The sequence below is a fragment of the Magallana gigas genome, chromosome 7 (assembly GCF_963853765.1).
Source record: "Magallana gigas chromosome 7, xbMagGiga1.1, whole genome shotgun sequence".
Lineage (NCBI taxonomy): Eukaryota > Metazoa > Mollusca > Bivalvia > Ostreida > Ostreidae > Magallana > Magallana gigas.
In genome coordinates this window covers 49,122,457-49,138,844 of record NC_088859.1, presented here as the reverse complement: position 1 = coordinate 49,138,844, position 16,388 = coordinate 49,122,457, and the positions used below count along the sequence as shown (strand labels likewise).

At 33.7% G+C, this 16,388-nt stretch overlaps 2 protein-coding genes across 2 annotated transcripts; one reads left to right on the top strand and one right to left on the bottom strand.

The window, feature by feature from the left end:
- Nucleotides 1-2,241: 2,241 nt before the first annotated feature.
- On the bottom strand, nucleotides 2,242-3,941 carry LOC105320029 (coiled-coil-helix-coiled-coil-helix domain-containing protein 5). The gene is made up of 3 exons (XM_066066235.1): nucleotides 3,854-3,941; nucleotides 2,946-3,089; nucleotides 2,242-2,510 (listed from the first exon to the last, which is right to left on the bottom strand). Coding segments are annotated over exons 1-3 (300 nt in total). The 5' UTR covers nucleotides 3,856-3,941; the 3' UTR covers nucleotides 2,242-2,356.
- A 94-nt stretch (nucleotides 3,942-4,035) lies between these two features.
- LOC105320030 (sorting nexin-19) lies at nucleotides 4,036-14,739 on the top strand. Its single transcript, XM_011417783.4, has 11 exons — nucleotides 4,036-5,242; nucleotides 5,576-5,778; nucleotides 9,331-9,460; nucleotides 10,132-10,229; nucleotides 10,455-10,577; nucleotides 10,835-10,999; nucleotides 11,119-11,224; nucleotides 11,549-11,693; nucleotides 13,249-13,433; nucleotides 13,629-13,716; nucleotides 14,392-14,739. Exons 1-11 carry the CDS (start codon nucleotides 4,036-4,038, stop codon nucleotides 14,477-14,479), a joined length of 2,538 nt encoding a protein of 845 aa, XP_011416085.3. The 3' UTR covers nucleotides 14,480-14,739.
- The last annotated feature ends 1,649 nt before the right edge of the window (nucleotides 14,740-16,388 follow it).

Here is a 16,388-nt window from a genome sequence, read left to right as displayed (position 1 = left end):
CCCCCTTCGAAGAAGGGAGGGCATATTGCTTTGCTGCTGTCTGTCAGTCCACCAGCAGTTTCCGTTCATTTTCTTTGCAAAGGATAAACATGTTGAAATGAAATTTGGTGAATAGGTTTATCATGATAATATCTAGGTCAAGTTCGATATTGGGTTCAATCGAGCAATTTTCGACAGAGTTATGGCTCTTGGACTTAAAAATATTCCGAGTTATTTGCAGTTTCCGCTCATTTTCTTCGCACAGAATAAACATATTGAAAGAAATTTGGTACACCGGTTTATCGTGATAATATCTAGGTGAAGTTTTAAATTGGGTACGATCGAGCAATTTTCGACAGAGTTATGGCCCTTACACTTAGAAAAATTTGAGTTATTTGCAGTTTCCGCTCATTTTCTACGCAGAGGATGCACATATTAATATGAAATTTGGTATGCAGGTTTATTTAAATATCTAGGTCAAGTTTGATTTTGGGTATGATAGAGCAATATCCGACGGAGTTATGCTCCTTGGACTTAGAAAAATTCCAAATATTTGCAGTTTACGTTCATTTTCTTTGTGGATGTTTCCAAGGGAGGGGGGCATAAGTGTTTCACAAACATCTCTTGTTTATTACCAGTTTATTATTACTTCAAGGAAGAGAATAAACTATGAATGTCAAGATTATTTATCACAAAATTATACACCATGAGTATAGATATTCATTATTGTGTACATGTAATCCCCTGAGCAGAATGCTATAGTTTGCGAATGGTAATGCATGTACCAGGTTTACAGCAACAATAAGTAATAAAGTGTATACAAAGGCTCAGTACTACCACACTCCTACTAGCACTAGCTAGTGGGTTAACCCTTTAACTCAGTCAGTAGAACATCAATTCTTAAACTGAAGGGTTTGATTTTAGCTGTGGTTATTCCTACACTTCTATTACCGGTACAAATAAAATTATCTGAAAATTCTGTATTAGGTTTATTCTGACCATTCAATACAAAATTGCTTTGTTATATTGAAACCAAGGCACAAAAGAAGACCTAATTTATGGATCCTTTTACATTAATGAAATGTTATTTTAATTTAAGAAAATACTGTAAAAGTATTATACTTGGCGGAAATTAGTTTTCGAACAAGTTGGCGTAGATTTGAATTAGCGTATTCCTGAACGTGACTATTCTTTTACATATATGTATTGCATTTAGCGGTGTACTTAATTTAGCGGAAGCCACATTCCGCCAAAAGCGCTAAATAGAATACACAGCCAAATGTTCTACATTTACAGTAATACATGTGTCACCGAGGGGGATTAGGGCACTATAGAATAAGGGGAATTAACTTGTATAGGCCCAACCCAAGAGACAGGGGGTCAGCCTAGTCAATAGGCTTAAATTGACCTCTAAGTCGAATATGCATAGAGCTATAACTCGAAGGCAGGTTTCACAATTTATTGATCAAGTGTTTTTAATTAACTTATAAAATACCAACAATAATCAAATAAAATAAAGTCAAAATAGAACAGGATAAAAATGATTATTTCTTTAAAAAAAAGCCAAATGAGTCAGAATGAATTTAACTCAATGTTGCTTAGTCTACTGACAGACTGGTGGACAGTCAACTAGATAGTCAGTGTGAAGACATAAGCAACATGAGATAGTGGCCGAAAGAGTCTGACTGCCTTGAATAAATTTCTAACTGTATTTATAATCTAAAAGATAATTAATAAAAGTGATGTACATTACTCATGATAATTACTCAAAAAGCTTAAGAACAACTCAGAACAATTATATAGACTACCGGTAATTGGGGATAATTAGCGGAGCAGACTGACTCTAGCTAATTACTTGTCATTTGGCATGAGTAAACTCTTAAACATATTTACACAAAATAACACACCATGACACATGTATTGCATAAAGAAGCCTTATTCAATTTTTTTTCTAGCTCACTTTCATGACGGGAGAGATTAACAGGATCATTTGCTATGTTTGGCACTGTAGATTGCAGTTCTCTCTATTTAACATAAAGTGACAGGTTTTTCTAAATAAAAAAGGACCTAGTGTGCAAAGGGTCCTTGTGTACAGTTGGGAGGTTCTCTCTTCAGTACAATCGAAATTCTGGCAAATATTCTTTATACAGTAACAATGTCAGGAATAATGAATGTATTACCAATTTCAATTTGGGTCTTTTCTGCATCATAGCCATGTTCTATACATAGTGCAAAGCAGGAAAAAAAAACTATAACAATGCATTTGGTTTAAAAATAGGTTTATTTCCAAGTTGAGAAGTCTCCGTAAACATCCTTGATTTTCCATCACATTTATATTGGGACTCCCTTCACTGACTCTACAGCACAGATGTTGGGACTAGGTTGATTTTGCAGCCACTCTGTCAGCACAAGAAATAAATTTCTGGAACTCTGATGTGCATCGTTCCATCTCCTGTGGGTTCCTAGTGATGCAGTCTTCGTATATAGAGAACTGCGGGTCACATTTCTCCTTAACCTTTATCACAGTCTCACTGAAACATTGATGTTCTTACATGTCATGAAAAAGCTCAAGCCATCTCGCAAATATTAATATCCTCTACAAGCAGATTCAAGGCAACAAATAAATCAATGTGATAACATTCTTTGAGCTCATACAGGCACCCTGCCTATGGATACAATATTTCATCAGTACATCAAACCATATTTCATCTAAAGTTCCTGCTTTAATTTTGAAGGTTTAGAGAGCAGGTGCTTATGGGAGCTCAAGTTGTTCAGTTAGTTTGCACAAAGTTACATATTCAGCTTAAATCAAACCTAAACTTATAAGCAAATTATGAACTAATGCCAAATACATGTGTATTTGGAGAAATCTTTAAGAAATCAGAAAGTTAAATACTGAGACTACATGAATTCCAAATTAAATCCAATGCACTTATATACAAGTACACATCTTTCAGTCTCATTACTTTGATTGAAAACATCTCTGCAGCTTGAGTCTCTGGTTTTCACAGTCTAGATGCCACGTGTCTGGGAATTCTGCGACACAATCTGTAAAGCCCTTGGTATACTTCTGACAGTGCTTTTCAGCAAGAATAGCAGCAATATTTGACCTGGGTAAAAGTGAAAAAGATACGGTAATAATTATTCAATAAATCTGGCATGATCAAACTTATGAACAGCCATATCGTTGACTCTTCCTAACCAATCAAAGGTTAAATTCACATTGCCAAGCGGAAGTACAGAAATTTAAAAATGATGTCTATTTTAATGGTACATTAATATGCAGGGTTTTTTTTTTTTTTGGGGGGGGGGGGGGGGGGGGGGGATGGACACACCCTTAACAAATATGGACAAGTATGGCCAGAAATTAGTCAGGACTTTATCTTATTTCATTTGTAACCAGTAACAAGGATCTGTTTTCTGGTGACTAAAGTAATGTACCCCTAAACCTAATGCTAACTAACTCTTACCCTAACTAACACTAACCCTAAACCTAACGCTATCTTGTAACCAATGTTATATACGCAAGACTTTGTAAATCAATTATTGTAACCAGGTTACTGGTTACAAATGAAAAAGGATAATACAGTAGTCGGGACTATGATATGAGCATCGTTATAACATTCCTTTCTGGATGATAACAAATAACACACTTAAACTCTCCGGTCAAAGGCAATGTAAATATATAATTATATCATGTTCATCCCAATGCACATAGCGTAATCTGCATGTATTTTACGTGCACAAATAGGTCTAACGTGTACGTGTTAATTACTACCAACAGTATCAACATGCGGCACAGGGTCTATCAATTTCGATTCGATATAAAACTTTTAAAAACGACAACATCACACAAGGTAAATATTAAAATTACATGAAAATGTTTCTCCACTTCCAAGTTAACCTGCAGTAGTCATTGGAACGGGCTCGTTATCTCATTTGAGCCATATGACGGTCACGTGATAAAAACATGGCTGTCAAAATATTGGGGAAAGTATCTGATAATTTATTTAAACAATAATTTCGCGATATAAGCATGTGTTTGAAAATGAGACAATGGAATCAGTTTATGGCACGTTCATCGAAATTTTTCACCAGCATAAAAGATTTTCTGCTGTTCAGAAATTAGTGATTTTGGCGCTAGTTATTGGAGGTGTGTCTCTTTTGACAGGTCTATGGATGTGGATGGTAACATACACTTTAACGTTGATCTCAACCATATTAGTTTGTCATTATTTAATAACAACAAATGCTAATTTTACGCTATTAGAAAACATACTTGTTCTTCTGAAAGCTCACGAGAACGATTCTTGGTATATAAGCCTCACTGAATTAGTCAGGAATTCTCTTGGAATTGGGACACATAATGGAAATGAATTACTCAAGGAAAATGAGGCTAAACGTGAAGGGGATTTTTCTTCATGGGAGGATGAAATACATTTGTTGGCAACTCTCATATCTCAGGATTTTATCAGACCATGGTATCTTACAGTGAGTGACAAACAGAATCTCTTGGAAGAGAAAGAAGAAGTCCTTGATAAAGCGTTTAGACGTCTGTGTGTACGATTTTCTGAAATAGATATTCATGAACTTTTTCAGGAACTATTGTTATGTTACAGGGAACACTTACGATGCTTTCAGCTCGCAAAATCGGCATATTACACTCAGCCAAGAAGAAGGAGTGTATCTTCACTAGATCCTGCGTCATCAACTAAAATAGTCTCCTCAATTGAGGAAGCATATGAATTCAAATTTACCTACCACAGTGCAGTGTGGGAATCAGAAAATGAAATTATCTATCTAAAATCATTGATAAGTATTCTGTTGACAGAATATCTGGATACACATTTGCAAGACAGCAAAACTCCTCATGTATTGTTAGTTGAAATATTAACTTACAATGTTGCAAAACCTGTCTTTGATCTTTTAAGCAATTCAGAATTTTTACATGAGTGCATTGTTCATATATTATCTGATGAAACTTTGATAACAATACCTCCAGATGCAGAAAGTAGTGAGAAAGATTTTGCACAATTCAAGGATGTACAGGAAGATGATAATGAGTTCAAAGATGCCATGGAAGTGTTTTCATCAAGGGAAGAAATGTCTCATCAATCTAGTCACCATATTGAACACAAAGGGCACCAAGAATCATTGAGTGGAAATACTCAAACATCCACAGATAATAAAATAGGGGCACAAGTAGCTAAGGAGGAAGAATTGGCTTCTAGTTTACAAACACACATTCCAAATGACAAAACAGGTATAAAATTTTAATGGGTTATCTTATCAGGATTTTTTATCATGCCTCATAATCTTGTTTTAAAAAAACTACCAATATTTCAGACAATTCAGTTTTGCATTCATCCAATTTTAGCGACAAAGCCTCTGTTGGTGATATGAAAAAAAACAAAATAGATAAAATAACTAGTTGCCTGCAAGATATATTTGTGACATGTTTTTTTTGTAATATTAACAAAGATACATTCATATGAATACATGTTTGTTTACAGTATATGGTCTCATGGTAAACTCGGATAAAGTCATTTGCTCCAAATTTCGGTGTTATTGATTTCCTTGTATTGAAACATTGCAGAGGAAAGCAGCTTAGCGGTGGCATCCGACAGCAGGGCTGGGGAGCATATAGAGGAGAGTCGGAGGTTTTACCTTGAGAGTTTTGATGACATTACAGAGACCTGCCAACAGACCCCAAAACTGTTTAAAAGCATATGTATTACTAACACAGAGACAGCCACAGAGAATAGAGGAGCTAATCAGTACACACTCTACACCATCCAGGTAAATACACCGTACACATAATACAGGGGGCATTTCAACGTTGTTTCAACGTTGAACAAACGTTGTTTCAATATCAGGCATCAACGTTGAAATAAGGTTGCATATGAAAGATGAGGCAACTTTGAAAATGTAACGTTGTTTCAACGCTAAAATTCAACGCTGATTCAACGTAAAATTGTGTTGAATTCTAGTTTAAAATATATAGATATGACAATGAAAATTAGTTAAAATTAAGTGATTTTTTTGCAAAATGTTGTTTATAAACATAGCTGCTTTTTTAATTACCGGTATGTTGTGCTGTTTTATGTGTTTTGACACTTTATTAAAAAAAATCCAAATGTATAAAGTTGCCCTTTATTTAAACCCTAATAGTATTTGAGTATATCCTTTGCTAAACAACTTGTGTATAAAGTCCTCTTTAAAAAGTTGAACTTTCAAAATGATTAGGTAAGGCTGTAGGAATATGATCACAAAGAAACCAGGTACATTCTGCTAAATGGTAGCCATGCTTGTTTTCCATGACATGAAACAAAGGATGTCAACACTACGAAAGCCCATTGAGCTCATTTTCGTAGGTAAAAAAAATTTTTTTTAGCGAATAAACACGAAACTTTCGCGATACAATGCATTAGTTTTGCAAATAAACGCGAAACTTTCGCGATATAACGCGTAAGTTTCGCAAATAAACACGAAACTTTCGCGATATAACGCGTAACTTTCGCAAATAAACGCGTTAGTTTTGCAAATAAACGCGTAACTTTCGCGAATAAATGTGTAACTTTTGCCAATTAATGCGAAACTATTATATAAATAGAGGATATCTATATTGTGTGATTTTATATTTGCTTTATCCAACGAGTTGAAATGGTGTATATATTCGCGAGGCTTGCCGAGCGAATATAACCATTTCAACGAGTTGGATAAAGCAAATATAAAATAACACAATTATAGATGTTCTATTTATCTCATACAATTTGATTTATATTATGAAGCTTTTGAGACAGTCCCTTATATGACCCGAAGTTAAGTAATTGATTTTTTTTTCAAAGATTAAAAACGATGATGCAACGTTGTGTTATCCGGTTATTGTGACCTTGCGCAATACAATTTAGTACGTCATTTCTGGAATAAACCTAACTGTTTTAATGTAAAGTATCACTGAAATAAACCTTGAAATGATTTTTTAGCTCTAAATAATTTTTCTTAGAGCCTATTCATTTGATTAAATGGAAATACTGATCAGAAGACTTGAATTGTCAAGTTTGTTGACATACACAAAGTTGCGAATGCACGTTAGTTTGAATTGACTCGAACAAGGAACAGTTGTCGATGTTTTATAACACAATCACCAGCCTAATGATTAGGGATTGAAAATAGTTAATAAGGATGCTTACTGGTGGTGGAATCAAAGTCTTATGAAACATTATTTCGGTAAGGTCTTGTATATAAAAACAATTTGCACAACCAGTACGCCCTGTTTCCATCGCGTCGTCAGGATGAACTCGTTGATAGTGTTTTATAAACTACACAAAGCAAATTGAAAGTTTGAATTGGGCTAAACTTATCAAAAATCTTGACAAACAAGAAAAAAAGGTCTTTTGGTTACAGTTATGTATAACTTTGGAAAAAGAGTTGGGTGGGAGGGGGGGGGGAGGACTAAGCCCCCCCCAATAGCCCGGGTTCCGACGCCTATGCTACGCAGTTATGTGTTTTCCTTCATATTTGTAAGTAATTGAAGTCTTTGACAAAATCCATTTTATATCACTTTTTCAGTTGATATAGTTATTTTGAAAGTACTAGCAAATCTTCGAAAATAGGTCACTGAAGCGTTGAAGCGAGGGGCTGTGTCAAAAGCAGTTCCGACCGGAAGTATTTGATATAGCATCACCCGTGTGATATAGCAAAGGTTTATTACACGGGTAATATACACCACACGTATGAGATAAATATTGTCATTCCATACAGACTCTTATGAAGAAAAAACGATGGAAAACAAACACATTTTAAGTTTTATATGATAAAATACTTTATGAAGACAAAATTATCTTTTTTGCATATAGATATTAATAAATCTGATAAAACTTTATCATAACATTTTTATATGTTATATGTCCAAAGTAGATAATAAGTTTGAGCATCATATTACGATTTTCAGTTGTTCGCCGACCCTGTGTTCGAACAGGCATTCATTGATGATCTTTTTCTTATAAAATTGATATAAATTTAACCGTCGGAAACCTTTAAAATCTTAGTATTAATTTTCAAATGACATATGTGATAAATTTGGAGGACGAATTTATGTCATCTAGATTTGAACAAAAGCTTGAAAATTTCAATTCACAGCTTGACTTATCTTTCTGATATTAAACTAGACGTTAAGTTATGTCGCAGCGATATAACATATATTATAACGTTTTAAACAATGATATCCTATAAATTCTAAAATGTTACTTAATAAAAAGTTTAATTCGAATTAAAATTGATATAATTAAAATCTGTTGCTGCTTCATTTTCAATAATACAGCACCCATTACAATGTGAGAAGCGCGATGCATTATGTCCTTTGAAAATCAGTACTAAGATTTTAAAGATTTCCTACGTTTGAATTTATGTTAATTTGTATAAGGTTAAATCTAATTCATTTACATCTCTATATAATATTATTTTGTTTTATTTAAATTAATATATTTGTTTTCAGTAATTATTTTTCATAGGGTTTCTTCTATGAAATACGGTAACAATATATATATTTAAGTTTCGCGTTTAATCATGAAAGTTTCACGTTTAATCGCGAAAGTTTCGCGTTAAACCGCAAAAGTTTCGTGTTTATTCGCGAAACTTACGCGTTATATCGCAAAAGTTTCGCGTTTATTCACGAAAGTTAGGCGTTATATCGCGAAAGTTACGCGTTATATCGCGAAAGTTTCGTGTTTATCTGTGAAAGTTACGCGTTATATCGCGAAAGTTTCGTGTTTATTTGCGAAAGTTACGCGTTTATTTGCGAAACTAACGCGTCATATCGCGAAAGTTTCGCATTTATTCGCGAAAGTTATGCGTTATATTGCGAAAGTTTCGCGGTTTTTTTTTACGAAACTAACGCGTTATATCGCGAAAGTTTTGCGTTTATTCACGGAAAAAAAAAAAAAATTTTACCTACGAAAATGACCTCAATGGGCTTTCGTACAACACAAAAATGTAGAATCCACAAAAGCCAGTTCATCATTTGCATTCTGCAGACTGTTTTAAAAAATAACTCCCAAGATACTCCAATGTAAAATATAAAACAGTCACAAATTAATAGTCCAAAAGCTGAAGACAAACATTGCATAACATACATGTATGTTTAAAATCGATCTTATGTTACATGTATATGCCAAGGATAGTTGAATTTCATTCTTAGAATTGAACCAAATTGTATCATATACTATGGAACTGGTGAACCTAAACATGTTGATCAATTTTTTCAATTTTTTTTTTTTGGGAAGCCAGATATCTCTCAGTAAATATTTTGACTTGAGATCTAGCAAGTAGACGGTAATATTTTTCTTTCAGTATGACGCAGTGTACGAGGACCAAGGGACCCCCAGAGTCAGAACCAATGTGGTGAAGCGGCGGTTCAGAGAATTCATTAACCTACAAAACAGATTAGAAGATAATCCTGAGTACAAAAAGAGCTTGAAAGGTCAGTTCTTAAAGCTTACCACTATTTGTAAAAGGCATTGTCCAACATATTTCTCTTTGATTGGAGAATACGGGTACCTGCGATTGATATATATAAATATATATAAGCTGCAGACCTCTTAACAGTTCTAAGTATTTTGCTGTAGAGGTCTCATTTGTGGATGTAGATCTTACATCGCTATGTAACTTGGTGGAGATGAAATTATCCCATTTTTTTAGGCACATTTTCCAAGCCAGGAGAATACTGGCATCAAATATACAGGTTAATGAAAATTACAAACAGAAAATGCACATAGAATAAGCATCAGTGCACAAAATCTGATTGTACCATGAAAGGAATACAATGTACTACATGTTGGCCATACATTTCAGGTGTGCAATTGGGTGTAATGAAACTGAAGGTTTATACACCTGTGTGACAGTGCCTATTTATAAGTGGTGTGACATAACAATAATTGTGTGGATCTGGAGGAGAGGGGGGGATTCAAACTTATCAAATTCATATATAATAACACAATCATGTATACATATTACATGTAATATTTAACATATCCATGTTATGGGATATAAACTAACTGTTTATCAATAATAGGCATGCTACAAAAAGATTACTTTATAGTTCCAAGTAACTTACTGTATCAAAAGTTCTTACTTACATATGTTTATTTCTAGATGTAAAAGGACTTACTAAGTGGCTTTCCTTACCATTTGGAAATATGGATAAGAACAGTATTGAAAAGCGCAAGAATACATTGGAAAATTTCATGAAAGTAAGCAAAAAATGTATACTGGTACATGTATAACCCAGCCATCAAAACTGAATTATATGTGTGTTGTAGGAAAGATTAAAAAATTAGTTATAGATGATAATGGTTTATAATTTTACCACAAGAAATGACTGAACAAAACAATTATTTATAGTGTAAACATGGCTCAGTGTTATCAAGTGTTATTTTTTCTGACCTGTGTTTGATCCTGATGCTCTTGTTTCTTAGTCTCTCCTGGAGAAAGATGATGTCTGCAGCAGTCCAGAAATAAAGGAGTTCTTGGCATATGATGGAAATGCCCACATAGCATTTGTCAGGAAGGTTCCAGATAGCATACAACCTTTCACAAAGGTAAACAGCTTGACATCAAAGTCATCTTTTACTGTTTGATCGAACACTAAGTGTTGAAGTGTTTGCATGGGGAAAATATTATCCACATTGACAGTTTTACAGAATGTGTACAAAAGCAAGCTTTATGTCTCTATATGGTGTTCAGTAAATTTAGTAGATGCATGTAAAATCAACATTTCTGTATTTGGAAATGTAAAATTGTTGCGAAGAAGAGTTTGATTATTTCCTGACTTACACACATATACCTGTATTTTCAGATGATTAGAAGTGTTTCCAGTGTATTTGACAAGATTGGAGAATTCTCTACAAATATGACAGAATTACTGCCAAGTCTTCCCAGGAGAGTCCAAACCAAAGATATCCAAAGCAGCATGGTCGATGAAGATCAAATCCTGCTAGAGTTTGGTACCATTAAAGGAGATGTAAGTTTAGATATCATAATTAGTGCTGGCAGTCATTTGATACATACAGCAGAATATACATGTATGTTTTATATACTGCATATATGGTGCTTTTTTGTTTAAATAATTTGTTTTAATAGGTGCTTGTCTTAGAAAGACTGTTTACAAATTATGTACAAGTAGCTGGTTGTTCTAAAGTGTCTGAAGACAATGAAGCCTCAGGGAATATCTCACAAAATGCAGATGGTAGGTTACCATGCAACAATTATGGTAATATTTTGAAAAGACTGGTATTTTTCATACAAAATAAGAACCTTACATTCTTAAAAATTCAAATGCTTTGATTGTGATTACCTGCAATTTCTATAGAGTGTGTTATAGTTTTGTTCAAACATTTGTGAATGTAAGATTTTTATTAGAAATGCATCATGTATAAGCAATTTCCCTAAATGATCCAAGATTGCCACAATATATTGAAGGAAATTTACTAGTTTCTAATGAATACCAATTTCTAATATATGGGATACCATTGTGGATTAATTTCACTTGAAAATATTTGTTGAACTTCAGAGGCTACTGATGAGCTTCACGACACTGCTCTGACGGAGATTGCAATCGACATAGCTGTGCAAGCACTGCAAGGCAGAAACTGTTGGCTCTGTCGGGAAAGAGTTATCTCCCTTGCCAAGCACATGTTTGGTACAGCAGTCAACAGGTATGGAATAATCTGAGTAACTTAAGTGACTTATTTCTAACTGTGGTTGTCTGTTGATAGTAATCTCCAAAACTTTTTAAATTTTTTTCTCATAAACTACCTTGCCAAATATATCTATCACTCTTATGGTTAGTGTAAATTGAATGATATATGTATTATCCTTACTAAAATTGCAAAATATTGTACCTCAATTAGAGCTCCTGGTATTAGGATGGAGGTCTTTTTATCAGATAGTAAAAATGCATTATATATTTATAAATCTTTTCTCTTCTCCTGGTCATGTAGGTGAATAGATAGGAATTCATAAGTAGGAGGTCTTTACCATTGTTGTGAAATTTGTGGCCCCAGAGGGTCAAGGCCTATGATGTTGGGGGCTCTCTTAGTCACTTAGTGAAAAAGCATTTGCATTCAAGTGTTTACTTTTGAAATCAAATCTTTGATTGTAGCACTGCACAACATTACATTGGTAAAAATGTGAAATATACCACCCCTTTCAATAATGAAGAAATCAATACAGAATGGAAGGGAATGGTTCTTATTACCAGTCCTGGTTATTTTGTTGATGATCTTAATCCACAGTAACCCTATGAATCTTCCTACTGAGCAACTCATCTTCCCCAATCTGTTATTTTGTGGTTGCTTTTACAGGGTAAATGATTTGCTTTCACAAAATTTTACTGAGCCTTAATTCACAGGGCTGTATCGTACTCAGGTGACCTCAAGGGCCCTATCGCCTATGGTCTTTGTTTTAGTATTTATAAGAGGTATTGCGCCTTTTCCCATTATTTCACCTACACCCATGTTTAAACGGAAAGTACCTGTTACTTAAAGAAGATATGGGCACTTGTTGCAAGATTATTTTCGAAAGCTAAGTAGCGATTTTAAAATGTGTCTGTAACCAATAATTTGTCATAAATTCAAAAACCTGAATCAAGAAATAGATACACAGTATGCTTTCAATAAAGTAAGTTAATATTCTGAACCGTGATAACTTCCAGCAAAATGCAGTGAACGTGACTGTAAATGGAGTATCCTGTTACTGAAGAGATCTGTTTATATTGGGTATGCTCATACTCAGAATTAAACAAGAAGGTGAAATTAAAATACAGCAGATTAGATATACACATGTATCTAATTTAAACTCTCTATTCTTATCATGCTTTCAAAGAAAAGAAAAAAATATTTACTGCTTGATGGAATTGATTCAGTGACTGCAAAATCAAAAAGAGCTACATGTAACCACTAGGCCATGCATGTAACTTTTTCATAGGATGTCTTTTTAATAATATTAATAATATTCTAATCTAAATGTTTTAGTTTAAAGTGGTTCGAATAGTCAAATACCCACATTTTATTGCATACTAGCTATTTTCCTATATATCCCCAACAAAACCTAAAGATTATTTTATCTATTAAATATTGTATTATATTGAAAATGTCTGCTGTTTGCAAAAGCGCTTCATTATAGGCAAAATTGTATTATACACCTCATTGGAACATTAATCATTATACTGGGTAGTAATGTGGTCACTAAAACTAAGTAACCTTGTTTCAGGTGGCTGCGATGGAAGATAAGTGACCTTACAACCCCCCACCGATGTGCAATGTATCTTCATTTGTTTCGAGAAGCGATTTGGCCAAATGGAAAATTTGATTCCTCCAGTCGTGAAGTAAAATCAGAAAAGCAGAAATTGGTAACAAAACAGCAAGCAACAAGAGTGCTGGCAGAATTTTTTCCAGGCATGTTTATCCTCCCGTTCTTCCATGTTTTTAGTCACCTTATGAACTTGTTATACTGTCAATGAATCATGGCTAAATAAACCAATATGATACGGACATGCAACAATTTGAAGAAATGCTCAAAGATTTTAGAAATGCTTTAATTATCTGAGACACAATGTTCAATGTGATGTTGATTATATACATGTATTGTAGATGTTTTGGTTCAGCTCTTGGACAAGGAAGACTACCAAAGTGGAATAGAAGAAATTATAGACTCCATTCAGTATAAGAAGCTGAACAAGTAAGAATACACATGTACTGCACTATGAGGAACAAGTCACATTTCTATACAATGTACATGTATATTACTATATATCTATTAGCTAGTATACTTTCAAGTAATGTAAGTTAACTGTTTAGTTGTTTTCCAATAATATTCCATTTCATTCACTTTTCAATTAGAAATAATCAGTTCATTGTCACATGAACAAAATTTAATTTTGTTACCAGTATTTTCCTTAAAAAAGTGGCAGGTTTCTACAATCAAATTTATGTGTACTTCCCTTTGGGATAAACAAAGTAAATACATATCATTCATGTACTGTAAATTCCTAATTGAATGTGAGGAATTAATATCCGCGTAAAATCGCGAGAAGCCTGTCTCACAAATTTTAAAATCTTGCTTTTAATTTTCAGACATATGTAAATTACATGAAACTATGATAAAATTTCAGCAATTGCGATTTTATGTTCTCGGGATTTGATGGAAAACCGTTGAATCACGGAATTAAGTACTCGCGTAAAATAAGGAATCTACAGTATCTATGGTCCTTTATTGATGAATATTACCTCCTGTATGTATCTCAGTATGTGATGATTTGTGATTTCTTTAAAAAGGCTAAGTTTCTTATTCATAAAGATTTTGATATAACGGTGGTTATTGGAATAAAGAATTGTGATTTCCAATTTATTTCAGACATTTTATTTACACTTTTTTGGACATTATAATGGAGAAGTTGTTCAGTAAAAGTCACCAAGAGGCCTTGCAGAAAGAAGTATTGTAAGAAGGGAGGTAAAAGTGGACCATGGGACATCGCATAATACAACTGTACTTGTATCTGTGACCTTGACATGTTCTTGTTGATGTGTTTTAGCCATGACCTTTAATTGTTGTTAGACAGAGTTCCAAATCAGGCTGGGATTCTTTTCTGTTATACAGTGTACTAGGCATTTCCATTTTTAAAATGGTCCAACACTTGTTTTTATTAATTGGTTGTACTTAATGTATGAAATAAACTTTGTTTTACATTACTTCGAAATAAATGTTACTCTTGTTATTGGGAAGAACTATAGTGAGTTTGTAGAATTAATGTGGAATAGGACACAGATATTTCATAAGTATGAGTGACTTAATGACACATGTAGAAGCATAACAAGATATGCAGTAACCAACTACTGATAATGAATTACCGCAACAATTCAGTGACCTTGGACCAAATTTCTAGAATTATCTGAAAAATCCTTGTCTGGACCATACATTCTCATCCCTTGGTCCAATTTGGCTCATACTGTATATCACGCATCCATCCAATTTCCACTTTGTTTGTGATGATTTCCAAATCGCGGAAAATATATCAGCGTAAATTTGATACAATGTTTTGTTCTTATAATTTAGTTCTCTCTTTCCTTATGAAGTACCGGTAAACAAGAATGTAAAAGTACAATGAACTGAGTTCAGTAAGTTTAGAGGTAGAAATTGCGAGATTGGAGGACAAGCTGCAGATAGCAGGTATGTAAGCCTCGTAATTTATTTAATAATCCATTGATAAGCTAATTAAAATGTAAACCGATGTCTAATATTACCTGAGCTACTGGTATATGTAACGGTACATGATCTATTTATCTATGACTGTTTGCGTCTCAGAAAATAATTATCTGTAATTATTTAACATTAAGGAAATCATGTAAATGATGTGTCAAGGTCAAGTCAAGGTCATATCAGACTGCTAAAAAATTCAGAGCAAAATTACTTTTCCCTTAGCTCTATCTGGTTCATAATTCACATAAACAGAGTTTTTGATTGGGTTTGGGAATGTACCCTTCTTTTGATGGGATTTGGGAATGTATCCTTGTTATGATATAGTTTGGGACTGTATCTAAATTATTTATTAATTTTAGTGGGTTTTAGAAAGAACTCCTTTTGAAAGGCCTTATTTTGATGAGGTTCAGGAATGTACATATCCTTGTTTTTAAGGGGTTTGGGAAAGTATCTTAATTGTTTTGATAGGATTTGGGAATGTATCCTTGTTTTGATGGGGTTTAGGAATGTATCCTTGTTTTGATGGGGTTTGAAAAGTATTCTTGTTTTGATGGGATTTGGGAATGTTCCTTATTTTGATGGGGTTTGGAATGTATCCTTGTTTAAATAGAATTTGGGAATGTATCATAATTTTGATAAAGTTTAGAAATGTATCCTTGTTTTGATGGAGTTTGAAAAGTATTCTGGTATAGATGGTCTTTGGGAATATTCCTTTTTTTGATGGGGTTTGGGAATGTATTCTCTTTTAAATGGGGTTAGGGAATGTATCCTTGTTTTGATTGGGTTTGGGAATGTTTCCTCGTTTTAATAGAATTTGGGAATGTATCATAATTGTTTTGATAGAGTTTAGGAATGTATCCTTGTTTTGATGGGGTTTGGATATGTATCCTTGTTTTGATGGGGTTTGGGAATGTATCCTGGTTTAGATGGGATTTGGGAATGTATCCTTGTTTTGATGGGGTTTGGGAATGTATCCTGGTTTAGATGGGATTTGGGAATGTATCCTTGTTTTGATGGGGTTTGGGAATGTATCCTGGTTTAGATGGGATTTGGGAATGTATCCTTGTTTTAATGAGGTTTGGATATGTATCGTTGTTTTGATGGGGTTTGGGAATGTATCCTTGTTTTAATGTATAGTTGTTTTGATGGGGTTT

Excerpts from the sequence above, each read along its gene's own strand:
- LOC105320029 (XM_066066235.1), bottom strand. Across the intron at positions 2,511-2,945 it reads CAGAGATGTTTTCAATCAAA|TGAGACTGTGATAAAGGTTA; the intron begins GTAATGAGACTG and ends TCAATGTTTCAG.
- LOC105320030 (XM_011417783.4), top strand. The coding sequence starts at position 4,036 with ATGGAATCAGTTTATGGCACGTTCATCGAAATTTTTCACCAGCATAAA. Across the intron at positions 5,243-5,575 it reads CATTCCAAATGACAAAACAG|AGGAAAGCAGCTTAGCGGTG; the intron begins GTATAAAATTTT and ends GAAACATTGCAG. Across the intron at positions 11,694-13,248 it reads TTTGGTACAGCAGTCAACAG|GTGGCTGCGATGGAAGATAA; the intron begins GTATGGAATAAT and ends ACCTTGTTTCAG.